Source organism: Lytechinus variegatus, chromosome 1 (assembly GCF_018143015.1).
Source record: "Lytechinus variegatus isolate NC3 chromosome 1, Lvar_3.0, whole genome shotgun sequence".
NCBI lineage: Eukaryota > Metazoa > Echinodermata > Echinoidea > Temnopleuroida > Toxopneustidae > Lytechinus > Lytechinus variegatus.
Window position 1 is genome coordinate 39,657,671 of NC_054740.1, and position 25,152 is coordinate 39,682,822.

Below are 25,152 nucleotides of genomic sequence, written 5' to 3' on the forward strand. Positions count from 1 at the left end.
TGTGATAGATTTTGACATAATATTTGGAAAATAATAGTATATTACATCCTAATCCCTTTCCTTTTCCCTCTATTTTTTCTTAGCCTTGATTCTCTCTTTTTTTGTTGGGGGGGGGGGGGCAAACGCCCATGTCCTAACAGTCATTTCCTAGATTTACTTTATAAGCAACATAAATGTGTTAAAATCTCATAAGCCATATGCATGCTAAAAATTAAATTTCATGTATATTGTCCTGAAAATTTAACATTCTGGGCAATGTTTGTGAACCTGAACATGACGCGTATATAACTAGATAATTACCACGAGCGCGAAGCGCGAGAAGAAATGTTAAATATTATGGACTGGTCGAAAAGTTAGTCATTAAGACGATACATATTTCAACGATTAAACTGAAAATTTTTGATATTCCAACCTAAAAAAAGGTGATTTCAAATCCCCCAATGGGACATTCGACATTCATTTCCATCTTTCTTTTTCTTATCTTTCTTCCCATCTTTCTCTCTTTTTAATATTATTCTCTTCCTATTTTTTTTCTTTTCTTTCTCTTCCCTCTTCCTCTCTTTTTCTCTTTCCCCCATTACTTATCCCTCTTTCTTTTTCTTTCCTTTCCCCTTTTTTCTCTTTTATTTTTTTTTCTTCTCGCCCTCCCCCTTCCACTCTCTCTCTTCTTATTCTCTTCTTTTCCCCTCTTCCTCTATCTCTCTTTTTTCTTATCTTTCTTCCCATCTTCCTCTCTATTTAAATATTCTTCTCTTCCTTCCTCTTTTTTTTCTTCTTCTTTTTCCTCGTTTTCCTTTCTCCTAGCTTTCTTTTCTTCTCTTCCTTTTCCCTCCTCTCAATTTCTCTTCTTTCCCCCTGTTCTCCCTTTTTCTTTGTCTTTCCTTTCCCCCTCTTATACTCTCTTTTCTATTATCTTCTTTTCCCATCTTCCTCTCTCTTTTTATTCTCTCCTTTTCCCCTCTCCCCCTCTTTTTTTGAGCGGGGGGGGGGGGGTGAGGCAGTTCCCCCTCGCCCCCCATGGATCCGCACCTGATAGAACCCCATGGTCTCGTATCATTTGACCTTTGGACCTCTCGATGACATTTGATATATCTGATCATAATTTTACACGCAGTGCGGACCAGTGTTGTAGTCAAGGCTCAAACCTCCAAGGCCAAGGCTAAGGCCAAGGCTTTAATACCCAAGGCCAAGGCTTCAATACCCAAGGCTGAGGCCAAGGCATGGAAACCCAAGGCCAAGGCCAAGGCCTGAAAACCTCAAGGCCAAGGCCAAGGCATTTCAAACTTACGATATACAGAACAATGAGCTAACAATGCTTAGGCCGCTAGACATCACACATGGCAAAAATGTATGTGAGCGAGCGGACTGAGCGAATAAAGAATTTCACTCTTGTACATTTAAAACAATAATAATTTCATGTTAGATTTAGACGTAATATATTATATATATTTTTTTTTTTTTGGGGGGGGGGTGGTTCAGAGCCAAAAAGGCACTTATATACCAAAATGGGAATTTTTGGTGCTAACAGATACATGTATTTTCAAAATGAGATTATCAACTGCGTGAAGTAGTTGTTTGTTTTGTAGAAATTAAGTTGAGCAAAGCCTTTTTAAATTTATTTCTTATTGATAAGATAGATATTTTGATTTAGGTTTTACTTCTCAGCGAGAAAGTGTAGCGAGCAAGCAGTTTTGAAAAGAAAATCAATTCTGAAGTTGTAAAACTCGATTTTTGGTCAATTATGGGTTTAATGACTGTTAAATCACTGTTGCGTGATGTTGCCGGTACGAACCACGATCTCAAACTTCTGGACATGTGAAATAAGATATGAAAATTAAATATTCTGAGCTGTTTTGTAATAATGAAAAAGATGTGTATCTAATTAAAGAAATAACGCTAGATAATGTACAGATCAGAAAAGGAAGCATTTAAGGACTGCATTTTTGATAGGATACATAACTCACCAATCAAAGTAATGCAAGCGCAAAGTGCGAGCTAAAAAAAATTGTGATATTCCAACCTGAAAACTGGACATTCTAAGCATTTTTTGTGTGCAAACAGGAATAGAATGAGTACAATAATTGATGCGAGTGCAGAAAGCGAGCCAAAAATTTGTGATATTCCAACCAGAAAACACCATTCTATACATTTTTGTTACCATGAACAGGATTACATGTAGTACTGTACTAAACAATAACTGATGTAAGCATGATTCAAAATTTGTGATTTTCAAACTTAAAATAAAATGTATTATTTTTACTATTAAAGAAGGTATTTCTTTTTTAAAAAGGGCAAAATCATTCTGAAAAAAGAAGGCATTTTTTACTTTGGAAAAAGAGGCATTTTTTCCTACAGGATTTTTTTTTTTTTTGGGGGGGGGACAAGGGAGCACAGAGTGCAAGCTGAAATTTTCAAATGCTGACTTGAAAATGTGTCATTTTTAGGATTCTTGCCAGTTTTCATGTTTTTTCTGCTTACAACCACTTTCAAATTTCAATTCTCATTTCTTGTATCTTCTACACCTATTTTACCTAAAAAAAACAGAATAAAGAATACTTACAAAATAAAGTTATATTCAAAAGGATACAAAATAAATGGGGTGTACCCCATACCCTTAGTGGGGGGGGGGGTAAATCTTGATTATTTACTGAAACATTTAATTATTGATAATTATTAATAATATTAATAATTATTAATTATATATCATTATTTTAATTAATCATTATTTCTTGAACCTACATTTTCACAAAAACAAATACGTTATTTCGTTGAATTTTCTCCCTTTGTTTTGTCAATCTGAGACAATAGACCCAAAACAAAATGTATACAATTTAGAAAAGATGTACTGCCTATCATTATTAACTAATTCTGCAGTATTATCTGCCTAACCAGCCACCCCCATCTTTCTTACGCCCTTACATGTTTCTCCTTACAATTTAGAAAAGATATACTGCCTATCATTAACTAATTTTGCAGTATTTTCTGCCTAACCAGCCACACCCATCTTTCTTACCCCCTTACATATTTCTCTCCCTTATCCTCTCTCTCTCTTCCAATTCCTCTTTCTCGTCTGTTTAAAAATATATCAGACCCCCCCCCAAAAAAAAAATGAGAGAGAGAGAGAGAGAGGAAGAAGTTCCACCACCAAGAATAAACTTAAAATAGGGGGATAAAGGAAAGGAAAATGTGGAGTAAATTTGATATTATTTTCAAAACATACTGTCACAATCTTTCAAAAAAAAAGCTTTTTTTATAGCAAGAGGGTGACAAATTTTGTTCGCTCGCTCGCTTCAATCGCTTTCAACTTTTTTGGCAGAAATTTTGTTCTATATGCCATGCTTGGCCCCTCTAAATTTTTGGCTCATCATGCCATTGACATAGCCAATTTGGATATAACAAAATTAAAGTCTGTGTTCAAGTTTTCCAAATCTTTTCAGAATATAATTAAGACTTAAATCATTCTTGTTGGCTAAAGAAAATAATACAAGGAAAATCCTAATGGAATAGAAATCAACCTTATAAATCATTCCTTAGATTTAGCTATGTTTAAAGTGTGAAAGTTGTTGTCAAAATTGCAGTCAGATCTGTCAGAATTATTCCTTTCATCAAAGCACTATAATCTTGATCATAATCATTATTACTGTCATTATTATCATTATTATTAATATTGTCATCATCATTAGTCATGATTACAACACATTACCAATTAATAGTTATTTTTCATCACTGCTGTTTTCTTTGTTACAATGTGATGATAATTCTTAATAATGATGATTTAACAATTACAATTGATGACACAGCTAGTACACAATACTGCTGTTGCTACTGTTACTGGTGACTGGTAGTTTTGATCATTAGTGTCATTAAATATACAGAACAATTGAAACATTTATAATTACTTATATAAAACAAATGAAAGTACAAAATACAAAATGCCTTGAAAAAGCCTTGAAAATGCCTTGAAATTTCAAGGCTCAAAATCCTCAAGGCCAAGGCCAAGGCCCTCTCAAGGCCAAGGCTTGAATGTTCAAGGCCAAGGCTTTGAAAAAATAGGCCTTAAGGCGCCTTAAGGCCAAGGCCGAGCATCAAGGCACTACAACACTGGTGCGGACTATCGGACCCGCGGTCTATCGGACCCGCGGTCTAACGGACCCGCGGTCTAACGGACCCGCGGTCTATCGGACCCGCGGTCTATCGGACCCGCGGTCTAACGGACCCGCGGTCTATCGGACCCGCGGACTATCGGACCCGCGGTCTATCGGGATGTCCCCGGTTTTTTCAGGGGGTCAATCATCGACACCAATGTCCTAACTAAAGACTGAAGTTTTAAGTATATGTTAGTTTTTATTGCTATAAACAATATAAGGTATCTCATGTGGTCTTAATATATAATGCGAGAGCGAAGCGCGAACTAAAAATCTTTGATATTTCATGTCCTTAGAACTGAAGATTCAGAGCAGCTTTTATAATCATGAACAAAGATAAGTTTCCGACTAAACAATGCGAGCGCGAAGCGCGAGCCGAAATTTTGTCATATAGTAACGTGAAAAGTGACTCAATTAGGACTGTTTTCAGTGATTAATGAAGAGGATACAAGTATCACCAATTAAATAATGAGAGTGCGAAGCGCGAGTTCAAAACTTCTGATATTCCGACCTGAAAAAATGAACAGTCTAAGCGCGTTTTTATTTAAATAAACAAGCTGTGTGTCTCAAACAATTAAATGCGAGCGCGAAGCATGAGCTTAATTTTTTGATAAACTGACATGATAAAGGAGCATTTTGACAAATTTTTGTAAGAATTTCCAAAGAGCATAGGTTTCTCACAAATCAAACAATGCGAGCGCGCAGCGCGAGCTGAACATTTTGATACACATTAACAATTTGTGTAAATCAAACAAAATAATAAAAGCTTGATGTGCGAGCTAAAAAAATTGTGTGCAAATTGATATTGATTCTTTCTGTTTTTCGTAGTTTCTATCAAGGTAAAGAGTACACTTTTTCTGCAGGTTGTCAAAAAATAGGGGGCCGGGGCCGGCTCGGCCCCCTCCTGGATCCGCGCCTGCTCGTGTTATTTTTAAACATTGCAGATGGCCAGTGTTTTATTAAATTGTGGGTACATACACACTTTAAATTGAACGCAGTTGCGGAAAATAAACAAAATATTTTGTTCATACACAATATAGCAAAATGTTAAAGTCGCCAGCGAGCGAAGCGAGCCAGAAAAAATTTGCCTTTCAAAATTATTTTGAAATTAAATTCTACTTGTGTGATAGTAGTTTTGGAAATTGAGCCAAAGAAAACATTAAGAGGCCCTTTACTGCAAATCTTGCCAGCGAAAAGCTTTACTTAGGTTCGGACGTAATAATGTAGGGGATATAACTATCCCTTGGCTATGGTTTTTTTGTCCTGATTGCGACCATTGTTGCACAAAATTTAGCAAGCTTATAATAGACGCCACCCACCTTCCTTCCCGTTCTTTATATTTTCAATCCTCGATCGGCAGCCCGGTCGTACGTGTTACTAAGTTTTCTCTTTTCTTGTCCCTTTTCTTCATATTCTGATTTTCCAAAAAGTAGCTTTTGGCTCTACCTTCATTTCCCGTTTATTTTTTCCTCTTTTCCCCATTTCCCGGCCATTCTCGCCCGTGCCATCGAGTCATATATTTTTATTTAATATCCTTTTCTTGCTAATCATGCTAATATATTAGTATTTCAGAATATTTTGTATATTCTTATAATTATGTTCTTCTTTCCTTCCTATTCCCGCTTCTCTTCCATTTTTCCTATTTTTATATTGTTCATTTCCTTTCCTATCTCTCTTTCTCCCTTTTCTCTTTTCCCGTTTTTTTTTTTTTTTTTACTAATTTTCCCGGTGAAATCCGCCAGGGGAGGGGGGGGGGGTGGATCGGTGGGAAGAGGAATTGTTTGAAATTTCTCAATCTTTTCTCACAACCCATCGGGGGTACTCATAAAATCGTTCAAAACAAGTTTTTTTTATTAATCTCAGCATTCCAATTAAATTCGGGTACAGATACGCAAGAGACGTCTTCTTTTTATTTGAATTTGATGAAACATTGGAAACCTCCCCCCCCCTCCCCCCGGGAAGGCGCTTTATAAGTATTGGCACACTTTGCGTGCACTTACCGCCCCTCCAAAATCAAATCATGGCTACGCGGTTGTATGATGACGAAAAGTCCTTAGAATGTCCCGGTCCTATATGTTAAAACGTTGATTATGGTGAAAAATATCAGCTCGTCATATATAAGTGCGATTCATATCCACCTCACAATTTATACAAAGTCTTTAAAACATAGAGCTTAAATTGACACTTTCAGATCGGAATATGAAATATTTTAAGCTCGCGCGCTCGCTTAATTTATTTTCGTGATAAAAATGTAGAATGCCCAAATTGTAGGTCTAAATGTGAAACACGTGCGCGCATATTTATTTAGATACGCAACTTGTTCTCTATTTCAAATCAATATCAAGTTTTTCCGCTCGCGCTTCAAACTCGCATCATTATATCCTGTTCGAAATTAAAACATGTGCTTATAATTTTCAGTCTTTTGGTAGAAATTTCAACCATTTTCAGTTCGCGCTTGCATCATTTGATTTCTGAATTATGTAATGTTTTCATTGCGTTTGCAGTTATGCAAGCAATCCCTTTTCGATCAGATCAAAATGCATAATGAAAATTTCTGCTCGCGCTTCGCGCTCGCAGTAATTATTTAGTTGCATACACATCTTGTTCAGGATCACAAACATTGTCATGAATGTTTAGATTTTAGGACAAAATACATACAATTTAAAAAATAAAATTAGCTCGCACTATTTAGTTTGAGATTATTGTTTTATTAGAATAAAGTTAGGAAGTGACCGTTAAGACTACCCCTACCCCTGACTTATAATTTCCCACATAGCACCATCATGCCTTAAAAATTAGATTTGACAAAATAATGACACACTTCCCTTAATTGCCACCAGTGGCGGACCGTGACCCCGAGGAGACAAAGCATTGGGGGGGGGGGCACGGCATTGTTCACAAACAATGCAGTGCCCCCCCCCCATGCTTTGTCTCCTCCGGGTCACGGTCCGCTACTGATTGCCACAGATCATCAAAATATTATTCCCTGATAAGATATTTTTCAGCGTTTTTCTCTGTACGGGGTCTGCACTCAATACATGCAGCCTAGAATACTCTAAACTTGACTAAAGCAACAGAGTACGTGGTAGATGCATTCTTATCACTTAGGCAACGAGAGTTCAAAATACCAAAGACTTTGACCAATACTTCTAGTTCTATAGGGTACTTATGACGAGGGCGGATCCGTACTGTGTACCTTATAATTGATTTAATTTTGACACACTATATCTTAAAAATATATTTGTTATGTATACATATATTTTGTTGAATTAGTTGAACAATAATTAAATCAAATTCATTTTGGGGAATCGTTCAGTTCACACTTTCCCACAGTGGCGTTAAAAAAATATAAAAAAAACGAGGGGGGGGGGTAGCCTTAGCGTATCATATAAAACTTATTTTAAAAATGTGAGCGAGCAAAACATTTGACATTTTAATTAAAAAAATCATAGTATATATCCCCCCCCCGATCTCTATTTCCCTTTCTCTTGTTCAGTTTTTTGCCCCCCCCCCATGTACGCCACTGCTTTCGTACGGTCCTGCATGGGAACGATTTTTTAACAAGCCCAAAAAAGTTTCATTAAAAATTCAATTTCTGCTTTTTGGGTATGATCTTCACTGACCCCAAGCAGCCCCATCGCCCCCAGATTTGCTGAGCTTTATTTTTTAGTTATAAATTGGGCCTAAATAAACAATTCTTCATAAAATTACCTGATAGGACATTCTAATCACGTTTGAAATGAGCAGAATGTGTATAGGAAAACAAATAATGCGAGAGCGAAGCGCGAGCTAATACATAAGGTGACCCAACGGTGGGATTATAATTACAATCATTATCTTTCTTCAAATCATGATGGTAACGTATAGATTTATGTAACTGACTTAATAACATAATGAGAGCGCAGTGATGTTATTATAGCTGCAATAGAATATAGCCTATAAATGGCTATATATTGACCTAAAAGTGGACATAACAAATTGACCAAAATAGATAGTAATTTTGTTGTTGTTAATTTGTGTAAGTTATTTTTCTTCTTTTTCTCGTCTCTGTCTCGATCATCTTTTCTCCTTTTATAGCACCGCCAATGACAGGCCTACATGGGCCTCTGTACAGGCAAAATAACTAATATTTCTCCCTTTCATGCACGCTCTCCCTAGCTTTCGCCCAATTATTTTATTTTCTTCTTTCTACAAGTTGAAGTTATATTAATTATCCCTTTCCTCCCTGAATCCTTCGTTGTTTTATTTTCTTGTTCCCGTGTCTTTTTTAGGGGACTGATAGGGCGCCGCGCCGTTTCAAAACGGTCCTTTAAATTTCTTCACCTCTTAATTTTTCTTTATAATCATGATAATTCAGCTCTAATATTAAAAAAACAAATATTCCTGTTTCTTTCTTTCTGTTTTTACTACTAGTGATAACTATTTTTTCTTAAAGTTCTTGCTAATTGCTTAGTCAATTTCGTTTGAGAATAAATTGGACTGATTTTGAACTCTTTGGCCCGAATATTAAAAAAAGAATGATGCAATTGTGGAATGGTACAAAACCATTATACCATGGTACAATTGAAACCTCTTGAGATCCTGCGCCTTAGTACCCCCGCCCCAGGGCAATCGTGGCCTTTATCATTGATATATATTAAGTTTCAAGTTTATTGATTTCTTTTCTTCACATATATACATTGGTACAAACAGGACATTAAGTGAGTAACATGGTAAATTTTAACAAAGGAAATAATAACATAATTATTAAAGAAACAAAATAAGAAAGTATGATAGATGACACATCTTGTCATTAACAAATTAAGTGTTACAGAGTAAAGTTCATAACCTGCTACTAATATTAAAGTCGTGAAAGAAAGGAGGAGACCTTAAAGAAGCTGGGCTTGTTAACGCAAGGTCCCCAAAGAGAAAATAATATATAGTACTTGAATGTTTACTTACTTTAAGACATCTAAACAAAATAAGCTAACGTATATTTACATTAAGGTTAAAATAAAAATATCTACAAAAGGGATATAGAGTTGAAAGCTGGAAAGAGGAAATATTTATACAAGATGGAGAAGGAAACAGTAAGTGTGGGGGGGGGGGCAAAAAGAAAACATGTGAAAGAAGACGGTTTCAAGGATAGGGAAATATTGTTGGAGAAAAAGAAACACAAAAGAAGAAAACAAATCAAAACAAGAGTGCAAGTTGGATCAGAAATCATTGTTAAGGGCCAGCCTGTGAAAGAAAGGGGAATATAGGCATGATTGAATATTTTCAGCATAGTTACTCAATAAATGTAATTTAAGTTTGCGTTTAAAAACAGAGATACTGACAGAAGAAGTTACATTAATAGGAAGTGAATCCCAAAGTTGGGACCAGTACAAGTTAATGTGTTCAAGGCAAAGGTAGTTCTGACACGTGGAATGTGAAGTGCAGTTGCCTGTCTCGTATTATAACTATGAAACTCATTATTCTTTCTAAAAATTTGTGCCAACACACTCGGGAGAGTACCATTTTCAAAATCATATACATGATTGAGCCTAACTGTAAGAAGTAAATATCTTCTTGCTTTAATAGTTTATTACTATAAAACAAAGCATTTGTATGAGCACGATAATTTACATTAAAAACAATTCTAACCACCCTTTTTTGAGCGATGTGTATCTTATCTAGCTGCATTTTTAATGACTTCCCCCATGCCAACACTCCATAATTAAGATAAGGCAAAATTAATGTGGAGTATAAAATAAGCAAAATTTCTTGTGGAACAAATGAACTTAATTTATAGATTACACCAGTATTTTTAGATATAGTTTTACAAATATTACTACAATGGGTTGCCCAACTCAGCTTCTCATCAATATGTAGTCCAAGAAACTTGGTGGAGCTTACTTTCACAATATTGACATCATCAAAAATTACACCTCCAGGTAAGTCTCTTACAGAATTACTGAAAAACATATAGTTGGTCTTTTGATCCCTTCTATCAATCTATTTAATACATGAAAATCATTTATTGATACAAACCTGCACATGTGTAAAAAACGAAATCCCCTAAACTAGCATATTTGCTTGAAACCGTCATGGACATGGGACTTAATTGAATCATTAACTTTTTCAACTATCCACAATACACACTCGTCACAGAGTCTGCAAAACAAGACTACTGCTCAGACTTTCTTCTTCTGGAATCGGGGTAAGCCAAATAATAATTTTATCGTATTCTAACTGAACTCCATCATATTTGTTTTCCATTAAAATGTACAGTTCATATAGATTTCGTGTAATAGCTTGTTTAAAATGAAATGTGGAAAATATTGCATCTTATTCTACTTTTCTAGGTTTTATTTTTCCTCCGCACGATTATCCTAGTCCCACATGTGTCTATTTGTGTCAGAGGTATAACAATTTGCATCGGTCCAAGGCTGAGCTAGCAGTAGCATGCAGGCAGAGCCGAACGACCTAACCCGGCCAGGTCCCAGGTTCGGGAGCCCGGCCCATCGCGCGCCGAAGCCCAGGACTCGTCCGTGTAATAGTTGGCAGACATGGGACTGGTACTCTCCAAATTGGGGTAGAATGGGGTAGCCATGGGCATAGACAGCTGGCAGCCGTCTGTTTCGAGGAGTTTTTTAACATTTTTTTTTATTTCTCCTCGTACACAGACGGCTCGCTATCGTGCACGCACCATTAGGGGACTTGCAATGCAAAATCCCCCCGTCGGGGCTCTTCAATTTTTGTCTTTAATGAATAAAAAAATTGACAATTATTTTGACCAAAATGCAAGTTAATATTCCCTCTTGGCATTAATTGCCAAAAAACGGAGAAAAATCAAGTTAAAAGGAACAAAAACAGTGACTTACCTCGGCTGTCAAGCAAATGCACTTCCCCGTTTTGTCCGATCTTAAGTACATAAACATATGGCCATTGACTCCCTGTACAGATCGCGCTAGAACTTCGGTCTCTGTATTTGGTGAGTGAAGCCAACGGAGTCAGCTGAACAACCAACATAACAGAGACCGAAGCTTTTGGTCTACCATGGGCATAGCACGGTTAGCACCCCAAATTAAAAAAAAAAAAGAAATTAGATGGGTGATGGGGTGTCCAAACTTTGCGCACTTTTCAAAAATATTCATCAGGCTTAGCCTTATAGGCCTACATTTTTCACAAAATGTTCATAATTTATACAAAACCAATTCAAGAATTAGTTACCACATTGACGGCAAGATCGTAAACTACAAAATCATAGTCTAGACGAAAATGTAAAGTAGGTGAAGTGGTTTCGCCACTCCTAGTACCAATGAGGTCCAAACATTAACATGTGTGGACCTCATAGGCGACATTACCCGAAATTATGGGTTAGACAATTCAGTTCTGATTTCAAACCCAAGACTTTGGTAAATGTACGCCTTAATACAATTTGGAGTTATGCGATATGACTTTCATTTGGTGGGAAGCCTTTAAATACTTCCAAAAATGAGTTGAAATTAAAATGAATTACAATAAACTTACATTTCAGGCCCTTTTTGTTGATTTTCGGTGAGCGTTCCACACAGCTGCGACGAGTGATCAACTCCGAAGTGATACGCGAACTGGTCAGCTGATCGGTCAGGTGATCGGTAGATTATCTTTTTGTCAGACGTTCATAATTTATGTAAAGCGTATCAATCTTCAGTATCTTGATTCCAAAGTATCAGTATTGCAGATAAATGTCATTATTGATTGGAATCAGTGGCGGATCGGGGGGGGGGGGTGGGGGTGAGCATTTCTGCCCGATCCCCCTATTGAGATTTGTAGTAAATATTTTGGAATTAAATACGTTGTTCATACTAGTTATGCGACCCCTAATTATGATGATCACAGCATTATTTGTAATGGGGATATTTAATTCGTTCATATTCTTGTCTCTTTCTCTTTTTAGCCTTTTTTTTGCTTGTTAAAACCTTTTTTCCTTTTTTTTTTTGGGGGGGGGGCTCGCCAAATTTTACGTGGGTCAAAATTACCTTCATTTTTTTAGTGACAATCTTTCATTTGTCCAGTTCTACGCGAGACAAAATTACCTTCGATCATTATTATAGTTAAAAACTTTTTTTTATTTTTTATTTATTTTTATTTTTTTTTGGGGGGGAGGTTGCCAAATATCACGCGAACGTTTTTCAGCTTTTACTGTTTTATTCGACTTATAATCAAATATTAAATGGGGCTTACCACAGTTTTTTTTAAAGTCAATTCATAAGAATATTCCTCCTCGGGATTTGAGCTTTCTTTCATGAAATATCAATTTTTTTCATGATTACCAAAAATACTTAAAATTTTTTATCGGTGTATGCCTATAAAGCTTTAGCTCATGGGTTGCGCCTGCCATATTTTAATGCTGATCAACTTTATGCTTTTAATGAATTCCTAAAAACAAATTCTCAGATCATCAATTTTGTCACAATCGAATAATTCGATTGCGTCTCTCTATCAGTTTTGAATATTCATACAAAATATCAGCTCGTGCTTTTTGCTCATAATATTTTGATTAGTAAATTCTTCTCTTATATAATCGAGTCGGATAGATAGATAGATAGATAACTAGAGAGAGAGAGTTGGGGGGGTCCCTCAGCTACTTGTCCTCGCTTATTTGTTATTATGCTCATGTTGTGAGAGCTTTGTGTTTTCACATTTTTTTCTTTTTCAACCTTTTTATTGTCTCGGAGCTTCCCTCTATTTCTTTACACTATATAATGTAGTCCTTTTTACCTCATTGTTTCAATCATTGGCGGCGGAAGCCCCAAATTTTAGGAGGGGACAACCTAAAAAATTTTGACAAGCAAAAAAATAAAAGGCTCTCAACCCAAACATTTTAGGGGGGGACGTAGGAAAATAAATTGACAAGCAAAAAAAAAAAAAAAGGTCAACAACAAATTTAGGGGGGAACGTCCCCGCTTCCGCCGCCTATGGTTTCAATTCTTTTTTTGTTCTCATTTCAATGAAAACATCATTATTAAACTGACGTAGAAGACTTTATTACGAAATTTTGACATTGTTTTGTTTCATTTGTTTGGCTTTCTTTTTGTCTTCTCATCTTCTTTTTCTTCTTACTTTTTCCCTTTCCTTATTTTCTCTTCAGTATTTCATTTTATGAGGTATCCGCCAATTTATACAACACCAAGCATATAGAGGCGGATAATCAGTGAGGGAGCATGACGGTGTGCCGCTCTAAAAAAAAAGGAGGAATATTGGAAGAAAAAAAAAGAAGAAGGGATGGGGGAAAATAAAGAAAAAAAAAAGATGATGATGGCAATGATGATGATGAAAATTATCTTGGTGATGATGATGGTTGTGGTGACGGTTGTGGTGATGATGATGGTGATGCTAATGATAGTGGTGATGATGATGATGACGAGATGTAATTTTGTTATTTTGTCTTTGAAAAAAATTAAGTAGTGCAAAGTTGAATTCATTTAAAGTTTATTATGAAAATAGCAGAAAAAAAATTGGTATGCGTTCGAGGAAAATCCATCCCCCACCAATCTTTTTCAAAGGTAAGATTTTTTTTTGCCCGGGGGGGGGGGCACTTCCATTCACGAGTGGATACCATGCGCGACCATGGGGTCTCGAAAAGCACCCTAAACACGTAATTTCCATATTCTGAAAATGCACCCCTTAACAAGTATTGGCGTGTGAAACCCTACCCTTAACAAGTATTGGAAACAAAACGATACTCTTGGCAAATATTCCCTGAAATGAACCCCTAAACAAGTACAGGAATGTTTTATTGTTACGGGTCCTTCGGTCGTCGGCTTTACCTTATTTGGTTTAGTACGACCCCACCTTCTACACCTCGCGCAAATCGGACTCTAAACACGAAGTGTTGGAGCAAAAAGGACATCCTTTATAAAACATTTTGATTTTGTTTTATCATCCCCGCAAATTAGACCCTAAACACGACGGTTTTCCTAGCGAATTAATAGATACCCTTTTTTCGTTATTTTTGTGTTTTTGACACCCTTATCACGTTACGTAGGTAACGTGTCCTATCGTGAAAAGGACATCCTTTTTCCTTTTTTTTTTGGTCGCGCATGGTATCCACTCGTCAATGTAAGTGGCCCCCCCCCCCCGGGTTTTTTGTGACGGCGTAGGCCTTTGCAAGCAGCTATTATGGTAAAAAAGTAAATGAAATGTCAAGAAATACATGATAATGATTTTTATGGTACATTTAGTACATCAATTCATACTTGTTATCAAAAAGAAAAAAGTGGGTCGTTACGGACCATTAAAAATGGGAAATTTGGGCATTTTATATTTAGGATAGAGCAACTGCTCGTTATAGACGTCACAATAAATCAAGCATTCTAAATTCTATCAACTCCATTTTTTGTCAAATAACACCTTCATCGATATTTTGAAATGATTTTTCTCATATTTTCATCATCTTTTTATCAGGGTGAAATTCCCCTTTAATTTACAAAACAGATTCGCAAACAATATCAAGAGTAGTGGGAGGCAAGGGTGGAAATCTAAGGTAGGGGACCAGGGGCTGGAAAACAGGCAAAAAAAAAAACAAAACAAACTAACAAAAAAAAAACAAAAAGGAAGGTTTATCACCCCCAAAAGAAGGTCGTCTCGTCCAAAATACATGTTTTACTTCGATTTAAATGATGTAGGCCTATTTCTTTCCATCATATATAAAAGAACAAAAATAGTAGGGAGACATTTGATAATGTGCCCCTACTATTTTGGGTTAGGGGGAAGTGTCCCCCTGGGATTTGCGCCCATGTGGGTGGGGGGTGTTGCACCTCCTTTCGGAATCATTATGGAACAGTGTGAATAGTCGCTGTGATTTCGATCTCATACCTATAAAAAAATAGAACAGAAGAACGCCTTGACCACAGGCCAAAATGCCTAACAATTTTTCCGCGGCATTAGCGACTCTCGTAAGGGGCGCTCCATTTATAAATAAAGTTGCACGTGTAGCTGACTAGCTGTCTATGGCGACAGAATCTATCGCAGAATTGAAGCCAATAGCGTGGGAATTTTCAAGAAAATTCAAGAAAAGAACCGGTGAGTACCGATTTAACAGTACTAATCTAATTAGTTACATGTATTGAATTATAAGAATATTCAATTTTTCGTGAAACAAAGCTTAGTTCTAAGCTAGGGCGGCGCAAATGCGCGTGAGTGGAGTCCCAGTTTCTTAACACGGGTAAGTATTGCGTTGTCGCCTAGAGTGGTTTCGCCGGTATTGCGATCTCAAAATTCCATTCCGATCGGCGAATGCACGCTGTGCCGGAAAACCGTTCAGAAAAAGTGTGACCTAACTTCGCGGACCAAAGTTTTTGTGGAGATTTAAACAAAAACTCAGGCACAAAATACAAAAAGTGAAATATTTCAGATTGATGGCAAAATGCTATAGAATCGGTTAGTACCAGATTTAACTCACATTTTTGATGATTTCTGCTTTCAAAATTGTGATATCGTGATGCTTGTTGAGAATATCAGATTTCTTCCAAACGGGTGCTAACGGTGACAAATTTGCCGATCTTTTGTCAATATTTTCATGAATGCTGAACTCATCCTGAAGAAACTTACATCAAAGGGTAATTTTTGGTCGCTTTTCATGTTGGTGATGTCAGATTTTAAGGATATTGGCTAGTTTTTTAGATAATGACTGTCCGCAAAGTATGGACACGCGCGAAGTTTGGACTCGCTGCCACACTTACCTCTAATGGATAAAGTAAACACAGAATCTTGACAACGAGGCACAAACTGGACCCTCAAAAAAGGAAAAGCTTCGGCCTGCTTCGCAGGCCAGAGCTCACAGGCCCTGTGGCTGGGTTAGACTTAGAGCTGAACCCAAGGCCCACTTCTTCAGGAGGCTCCTAGAGATTTTTTTTTAAGGAAGTTTTTATTGTATTCTCTCAAAACAAAATACACATTCACATTTCATGAACCAGTTGTAGAAATTATTTGAAACATGATTATAAATTATGCAATAAATCCGTAATTATACAAAATATTATAGGACCTACATCAAACTTCAATACTGGAAATTATTACTGACAATTAGGCCCAGATGCATTTCAACAAATATTACATCATGAAATATTGGGTCTGAAAAAGGGTGTCTTCAAAGCAGCACATCCCCATACCACCAATACATGTGAGTGCCCCCCCCCCCCCCCCCCCCCCCCCCCCCCCCCCCCCCCGTATCTAGAGAACTGAAAATTTGGTCTACAAGAATGTCCTCCCAGCTTAAATTACCAATAGACATAAAACCAAACACCTTACAATTATTCCAAACCAAACAAGCATATTCACATTCCAATAATAGAGGGCAATATGTTTCCTTTTTTACAATATAACAAATATTATTTTATAAGATTTTAAAATGGAACTTCATAATAAATCATAAGGTTACTGGATCTTTGCTTTCAATTTATAGATTTTGTTTAGGAAATGTAGTTTTAATGTTGACTTCAAGTGTTTGTGAGGCATAATTAACTTTAATAGAAGCCCATTATGCTATTCATGCTAATATTCATTATGCTTAAATCTCACTGGAAGATGAAATGTGATGCCATAGATCTAAATATATATCATCAACACAGAATCCTTACAAAGGTGTATTTTCCATGTTTTTTTTTATAGATGTGAAATTATGAGGTGAAATTAAAATTCAATTATTTTGCATACTTAAAAAAGAAAATTCACATTTTTTTCAAACATTTTGTCATAGCTGTTTTCCCTGAACATAATTCCCTTTCGTAGTAGTAGTAGTAGTAGTAGTAGTGTTTCCTGACAAATCTCTCTTTTTTTTTCTTCAGGATTGTAAAAATGGCAGCTACGTGTATCTCTGCTGTGACCTGCTACACTTCAAGGTTGTCCATGGTTCCCTGGAGGACGATGATTCATAATCCATTAAAAAGTGCAATATGTTTATCTCAAGCTGGACTTCAGCAGCAAAATGAAGTACATGTAGGTGGGTCATGCGTTTATGGAAATGCTAGGTTGGACACTATACCAAATGACTGTAGGACTTTAGAAGATAGAACTTGTACAAGATATCCAACTTTGCATCACCAGCAGCGGCCATCTTGCAGTTCAATATCCCCGGACAATCCTCTTGGTAGAAGTTCTATCACATTTCCAGTACAGCAGTGTCGTTGGTTTACAATGCATCATTGTCCGAAAACATTTCCAAATGCCTTGTGGACAGACTGTTCTATCTTAGACTTAGCAGATAGTAAGAGATCCTGGAGGTTAACTTCAAGAGCTCCTGTTGGAATAGACTCAAAGAGACATCTTAGTCTGAGTCCAGCTGGTATCGTCAACGCGGCTCCCACCAAGATGCAGCCTTACCTTCGTCTCATCAGGCTCGATAAACCAATAGGTAAATTCAGGGCACAAGATCTTTATTCTGAGTCTTCTTTCATCCAAATGATATGCATGATTATAAAGGTTCTGCCTATTTAATGAGCTGGGTGCAGAATTTGCAGATCAAAACACTTTTAATTTGTTATTACTGATCTGAATATTTATCCAATTTCATGTTATTGGTATCTTTGTGAGGTAGAACGCTCACTCTTTCATGTCATATCAAGCTTGACCTACATGTATCTCAAAACTTTTGTAATGAAGGTGAAACATTTGATCTAGAACATGCTCCAAAATTATCATTTTCAAAATTTGCTTTTGTTACGTTGCATTTTTGTTCAAGAGCCCAATTAATTTTTACACCATGGTAAAGCTGGAGATCTATGCTTAAAATGGCATAGTTTTCAAAAGAAGATTGTTGTTTAATTTGGTCAAGATTACTCTTTCTATAGGCCAAGCATATTTTGAAAAAGCACTGCAAAACTCTGAGCTTTCCTTTGTTTATTATTCTCTTATAAAAAAATGTCTTGTTTCAGGTACTTGGTTGTTGTACTTGCCGTGTACGTGGAGTATAGCAATGGCTGCCTCACCCGGTCAACTTCCTGATCTATACATGTTGGGTATCTTTGGTCTGGGAGCTTTGCTAATGAGGGGAGCTGGCTGTATCATTAACGACATGTGGGACAAGGATTTTGATAAATCTGTGAGTATGTACTTGTTTTACAGAGCCCCTGTTGCATAGAAGTTCCTATTAATGGTGACTTTGCCACCCAATGGCTACTACTATTGAGTCCTTGAATCTGACTTGCTATTAAGCGTTGTTACCCACTCACCATGGTACATGTAGTTGCCATTGAATGGTAAAGCTAGCAAAACAGTAACTTTCATGCAGCAGGACCCAATGTTTAAGTCTACATCATTCTATCATACATATACCTACAGAAAGGAGCCTCATTATACGACTCCCAAGATTGTTCTGTAATCTGATTGGTCCAAATCGGATCACATGATATTCAGCGGATTGCACTATTGCATCCAAAATGCACTATCCTGCACTCTGACGTCGTACTTTATGCACTATCCTGCACTCTGCCGTCAGAGTGCAAGATAGTGCGAGTTCTGGAATTATCTAGAATGTAGATCAAATATACATGTAGCATTCGGGGCAAGTCAGTAACATGGGTAAGGGGGGGGGGTTGTATAAAACAAACAATGCACGCATTCTTGTGCATAGAGGACCTAAATAATGAACTCTGTGCTCGACTTGCCAAATGGATATACCGCACTGAGGTCCGTGCGGTATATCCATTGGCTCTTCTCGCACGTCGTTCATTATTTGGCCCGGCATACATGCGCTTACGTGCATTATTTGCATATTATTCTATTGTTTCCATTTATCTTATTCTGCATTTAATGGAGTGATTTAAAACTTTTTTTTCCCTTCATTTTGTCTTGTCAATCTTTGACATTGTTATCACGGCATTCAGTTACATGGCAAGTAATTGATTGTCAGAAAAAAAAGGTTGACTTGCATTCTTCAATCAAATCAATGTGTCAAAAGAATGACTAAGCATCAGGGAATATTGATAAATGGTTGAATCTTTCAATGGGATGTAACAAAACTGAAATTGTGGTATATAATGCATCAATAAATTCACTCTACTGCATAATAATGAGATAACATGAAATATTATACATGTGCATGTTAGCATGACTTTTAGTCAAATTTGACTCTGTGATACACCCCTTGGGTAATGTTTTGAACACTTGTAAATGTTAGCCCATTAAAGTTAGATGTATCATGGACTGATGTTTAGGAAGCATATTTTTATTTACTTTGCATGAATTCTAAAGGTAGAAAGGACGAAGATTCGGCCCTTGGCAGCAGGAGAAATCACTCAGTTTCAAGCCCTGTGCTTTCTTGCATCTCAGCTCTCAGCATCTCTAGCTATCCTGCTCTCATTCAATTGGTACAGGTATGTCTATATGAGTGGGTTCCCCAAGGCTATGCAGTGCCCCATGCCTGTTCGTATGTGTATCGTGTATCTGGGCATTTCTATTTTCTGTCCTATAGTAATAATATGCAACATTTATTAATATCAGAGATAATCCTATGTGATCAGGTCCCCCATGCGGTTCCATGACATTTGCTCCGGCGACAATTGCTCCGATGGAAAATCTGCACATTAAGCCGAACATAAAATCTAACCTCCAAAAATAAATTAACCCTAATCTTTATCTTCACATTGTTCTGAACCAAAAGTCATAACTTTAACCATATGCCCTCTGAGAGCACTTGTCTCAGGAGCAAACGTGTCACCCGGGCGTGTCACCTCCCCATGCAAGTGTCAGTGTTCTGATTAGATTTGGGGTCATGAGGTCAAAGGTCACAGAAGTCTTTACTAAGCATATCTTTCATAATATTCTCCTGAATATTTTAACATTGTGTGTTTTAACTTTCTATTTCTCTCTCTGTAATGTTTTTATATTTGTGCAATAATTGACACATATTGTCACAATATCAACCACTTTAATAATTCATCGTTCATTATTTGAAAATAAATATTCTGTTGATTTCTGTATAAAACATATTTACATCCTGGGACATTTTCTTATTTTGTTTAATTATACTGTACTTAAGTTAATTGTCACCCCGTGTTCAATCCTATTTATCTGTCAATTAATTTGCAATATTTCGAAACAGTTAAAATTTGTCGAATTATCTTTAACCTTGACACCTTGCTGCAAACTGAGGTTTACTGTTTCTTTTCATATTATTTTGGCTTGAACAAATATTGATTCTGTTTTTGTGAACGCAACAGATTTGCTTTATTTAAATTTCAATCACTTGACTTTGCGTCAACTACACAACTCATTTTCTGCCTTTGTTCATTGTTTTTCGTTTAGCCCTATTTGTTGGTTTCTGTATTTTGATTCAAACATAATACTAGAAAGTTGATTTATTGCTATTTCCATAATTTGCATTTGGCATTTTATCAATGTTAATTTAATTTATGTTTTATTTCTCCCCATTGTATAATTTTAGTATCTCTGTGGATTTTTTTTTGCTTGTAAATTGAACATTTTCAGCCTGCGAGCTGCCTGTTTGATATTTGTTTCAATAAACCATACCAATTCAATTCAAAGTAATTTTATTGCTCTTAATTCAAGATACAATATACTTAAACAAAATTTGGGGCATCGTAAAACAGTTTGTATATCATATATACACTGACATAATAAAAATCTAACAATAATAACATTCTCAATTTAAATAATTTTTTCCCCATCTTTCTCACAACTTTTGCCTTAAACAGTGTCGCGCTTGGTGCTTCTTCAATGCTCCTTGTGATCAGTTATCCACTCATGAAGAGGATAACCTACTGGCCTCAAGCTGTACTAGGTATGATATCATAATACAATACTCTACCTAAAAAACGATCAATGGTTTTATATATATATATATATATATATATATATATATATATATATATATATATATATATATATATATATAGCACTTGAACCTTTATCAGATGTTGTCACATGGGAACAACTAAATAAAAAACGATATTCACTTTAGCCATGATAATATTAGAGGCTTCTTATATAGCACACAGGTCCACCTTTCGGTGCTCATGGCACTTTAAAAAAGGCCCTACTATTATTATTACCCGGCTAAGCAAGGCACACATCTTTTTAAGGAATTACTTCCTGCCGGTACCCATTTACATTACCTGGATCAAGTGCAGCACACAGTGGATGAATTCCTTGCTAAAGGAAATACACCATGGCTGGGATTTGAACCCACGACTCTGTTTCAAAGTCCGGAGACTAATCCAATAGGCCACAACGCTCCAAATGTAGATATCTATAATAATATTTGCTAAGTTATTTTTTGTGAACCAGTAAAATTTAGTTTAATAATGATTTTAAATCCATAGCAACTAGGTAAGATCTCATTCAGCAATTGGTGCACAGGACACACACAAGCTTGTCTAAGCACCACTAATAAAAAATATAAAACAGCAACATAAGCTGTAGGATTATTCTCATTCGGTGACGCTGTCAATATTGTGTGCTTTGAAGGTTCCATGACATTTGCCCCAATGACAATTGCTCCTCTGCAAATTCCACACATTAATGGAACGACCAACTTCAACCCTGGATTTAACTCTATACCCTATGCTAAAATTAATCCTAAACAGCTAAACCTAACATAAAACCCTATTGCAACCCTAACCCTAAACCTGTACCTTAGACAAAATAAAGCCAGGAGCTATTGTCGCCAGAGCAAATGTGTCACCGATTTGAATTATTTTTCTAAGCACACATATGGTTTTGGTGATGAAGAAGGCCATCTAGATTGTAGCACTAACACTCAATCTGATATCACTATTAAGAAACACATTTTTCTTTCATTGTTTTTAACTATGTTAGTTTAAAAAAAGATGGTTTCTTAATGTAAAATGTCTTGTCATTCTTGTAGGATTGGCATTCAATTGGGGAGCTGTCTTGGGTTGGGCAGCGATCCATGGATCATGTGATTGGAGCGTTGTCCTTCCTCTCTACCTTGCCGGTATCTCCTGGACGTTGGTCTATGACACCATCTATGGTCATCAGGTACACAAATCATCCTCAATGTATTTGTCAGCATTCATCCGAGTTGTTTTATTGATGAAGCAGCCATGCAAAAAAGAAGGTTGATCAAATCAAGTCTGTGCGTGACCAATCGCCCAAAACCAACTATCGGTTGCCAAAAATGAATTTTAAAAGTTTCATTGAGTTTGAGAAAGCATCTCCTAAGCTTTAGAATGGTATATAACCTGTCAAACTTGATCAACAATAAATCTCACAAGTACTTGATGGAATGCAGCCAAATTCAAATGAGACAAGGTTTGAAGTTTTGGAGTCACTCAGACACGAGATGTGCTTACTGCATTCTCATTGGAACTCCTTAGCAGTCCACAGAAAATGGTTATCAAAGAAACTCTAGTATCTTGTGTTTTATTCAACTTTTATAGCTTCAAATTTTTAGTTAAACACCACTTTGATGTCATGCAAAACTCAATTGAATTTCATATACTTTTTTTTACAGGACAAGAAAGACGATATGTTGTTGGGCCTGAAGTCGACCTCGATCTTCATGGGTGACAACACAAAGCAGTGGTTGAGTGCCTTCGGAAGCCTGATGATCTGTTGCTTGGTTCTGTCAGGGTACAATGCAGGTCAGACAATGCCGTATTACCTGGCTGTAGTGCTAGCTGGAGCAAAACTCTCACACCAGGTCAGGCCAATGCACTGCAATGTGAAGATTTTACCATTTTTTCAAGATATAGATTGATATTCAAACTTCTATCAATTTCATTTAAATTTCACCATAAATTGGTCCCTCTTTGATTATAACAGTTTATCATAATAAATTCAAATTTTCATCTTTTATGAAGCATTATACATGTTGGTAGTTCCAAATTCTCTAAATTCGGTCTCAAAATTATATATTGATGTGTCATTCTATTTTTCCTTTTTTAGATATTTTTAGCTAAATTTGAATTTTCTGTTTTACTTATTTTTAAGATTCAATCTTGATATGAAAGTATAGTGTAATATTTCATGCTACTCTTTTTTTTGGTTACTTTTTTATCAGTTTAATAGTTATTTGGTTACATTTTGGTAACTCACAAGAAATCGTTTATTACATTTATTTGTCGTTGTTTCTGTAAACTTTGAATGTGTCAATCTCAAGACAGTAATGACTAAAATTTGTCAGCGCTGATAATTGTTGGTTCGTGAAGCACCCCCAGTTGTATCCACCACATTGTGAAAATTGCTTTTGTGGTGTATTCCCCCATTCACAGATATGGACAGTTGACATCAACAAGCCAGAGGATTGCTGGAATAAATTCTATTCTAACAAACGTCTAGGATTGATCATCTTTGCTGGCATCGTAGCTGGGACTTTAGCGAAGGCTAACTCAAATATTGAAGAGAAGACTGATGATCTAAAAGAAAGACTGGAAGTTTAAGAGAACTTTCTCTCATTTGAGTTTAGTCTGTTTCCTTAATAAATGTGATGAAGCAACCTCGTTGAAAGAATAACTCAAGAGACGATCATGTACATTTACTATGTACAAATGAGTATTTATTCAGGTTCTTCAAAACTTCACAAAGTTCCAAGTTACAATGTTTGATAAGAGAGTGACCGTATGTACACTCAATGAGTTAGGACGCCGTCCTGTCGATGGTTGAAGACTAACTGACTATTCTCCCCAATTTCCCATATTTATACCTAGATTTATTCAAATGAATCTCTTGCCACTCCTGGCAACAATATGATATAAAACATAACATTGTAAGGTGAAAGCCCTCCCCTTGGAAACTAGAACTGACCAATCGAATATTTACATCTCAGAAAGTTTCAAGCATCCCAACCCAAGGATGCTGACAGGACTTTCTTCCTCTAAAAGTAGCTGACCGGTAAACAACATGATTAAATGGATGAGAGGGGAACATGTGCAACATGGACGAGCCATGGTCAGAAACTGGTCAGAACATAGCATGAAATATCAGCATGGACTTATAATTATGACAGGTAGGATAGACCTGCGACCTGTCCAGTTGAAAACAACATGTGCTACTACCCAAATCACATGTGAAAGTTAACCCCTCATTTCTAACACAAGTGACACGCATTGTCACATACTACCCCCCACTTAAGATCATGAGATGGGATTGGTTTGACAAGGAACATCTTCTTTTCAATAAATCTCATCTTATTGATCATCATTAACCCTATCTAGGCCGGGGTATTTTGGGAGTTCCTATGGCCTGGGAGGCCCCCCCCCCTAAGATCTCGGCCGTCGACCGCGCGATCGCGCCGAAAATTGGCACACGGGTTGCCTGGGACATAATCTACAAGATTGTATAGTAATTTATTTCATGCGAATCGCTATTAAGTGATTATGCTAATTTATGCGTAATTAGTATGCGAAATCATACTTTTTCCTCTAACTCCCTAAATAAAGCTCCAAATGTACTAATTTTTGGTATAGAAACTCTTTGAGGTGTCCTAAGCAAGAGTACATGAAAAAAATTGTGATATCAAATCATTTTCTTATGTATTATATTGTTTTTTGCAATTTCTTATGTATTTCTTTGTTTTTTGGACCTTTTGTTTTTCATTGTTTTTCAATGAAATTTGTTGGGGACTCTTCTGTGATCATAAAAAGCATAAAATGAATACATTTAGACTAGCAGAACTAAAAATAATCATACATTTATGAAATTTGGTTGAAAACACAATTTGCATTGACTTTGTACACGAAATCACGTTTTTGAGCAATTTTCGGTCTGACATGCACTTACATAATGTTACGTAATTTCGGAACCACATACCTGGGTGACGCAAAATTGGTCTCAAAAGTTGCGCAAGACTTGAAAGTAAAAACTCAGCGAGTGGCGCAGTCAAAAAATTTCGCACGGTGAAAATATCGAGCGATTCGTTGAGGGGGGCCTCCAAGGCCCCCCCCGGCCTAGATAGGGTTAAAGAAATGCCGGTAATCACTACATCACTGTCAATTATACACTTCATCTTATCAAATAAAGCTTAAATACCTTTTTGCCTGCTACTGATTGCTGTACATACAAACAAAAAATAAAAATA

General features: G+C 36.5%; 1 protein-coding gene across 1 annotated transcript; it reads left to right on the top strand.

Moving 5' to 3' along the window:
• The first annotated feature begins 10,242 nt into the window (after positions 1-10,242).
• Positions 10,243-23,557, top strand: LOC121413804 (4-hydroxybenzoate polyprenyltransferase, mitochondrial-like). The gene is made up of 8 exons (XM_041606766.1): positions 10,243-10,326; positions 16,940-17,505; positions 18,026-18,192; positions 19,344-19,465; positions 20,807-20,892; positions 21,979-22,112; positions 22,588-22,776; positions 23,348-23,557. Exons 2-8 carry the CDS (start codon positions 16,950-16,952, stop codon positions 23,513-23,515), a joined length of 1,422 nt encoding a protein of 473 aa, XP_041462700.1. The 5' UTR covers positions 10,243-10,326; positions 16,940-16,949; the 3' UTR covers positions 23,516-23,557.
• The last annotated feature ends 1,595 nt before the right edge of the window (positions 23,558-25,152 follow it).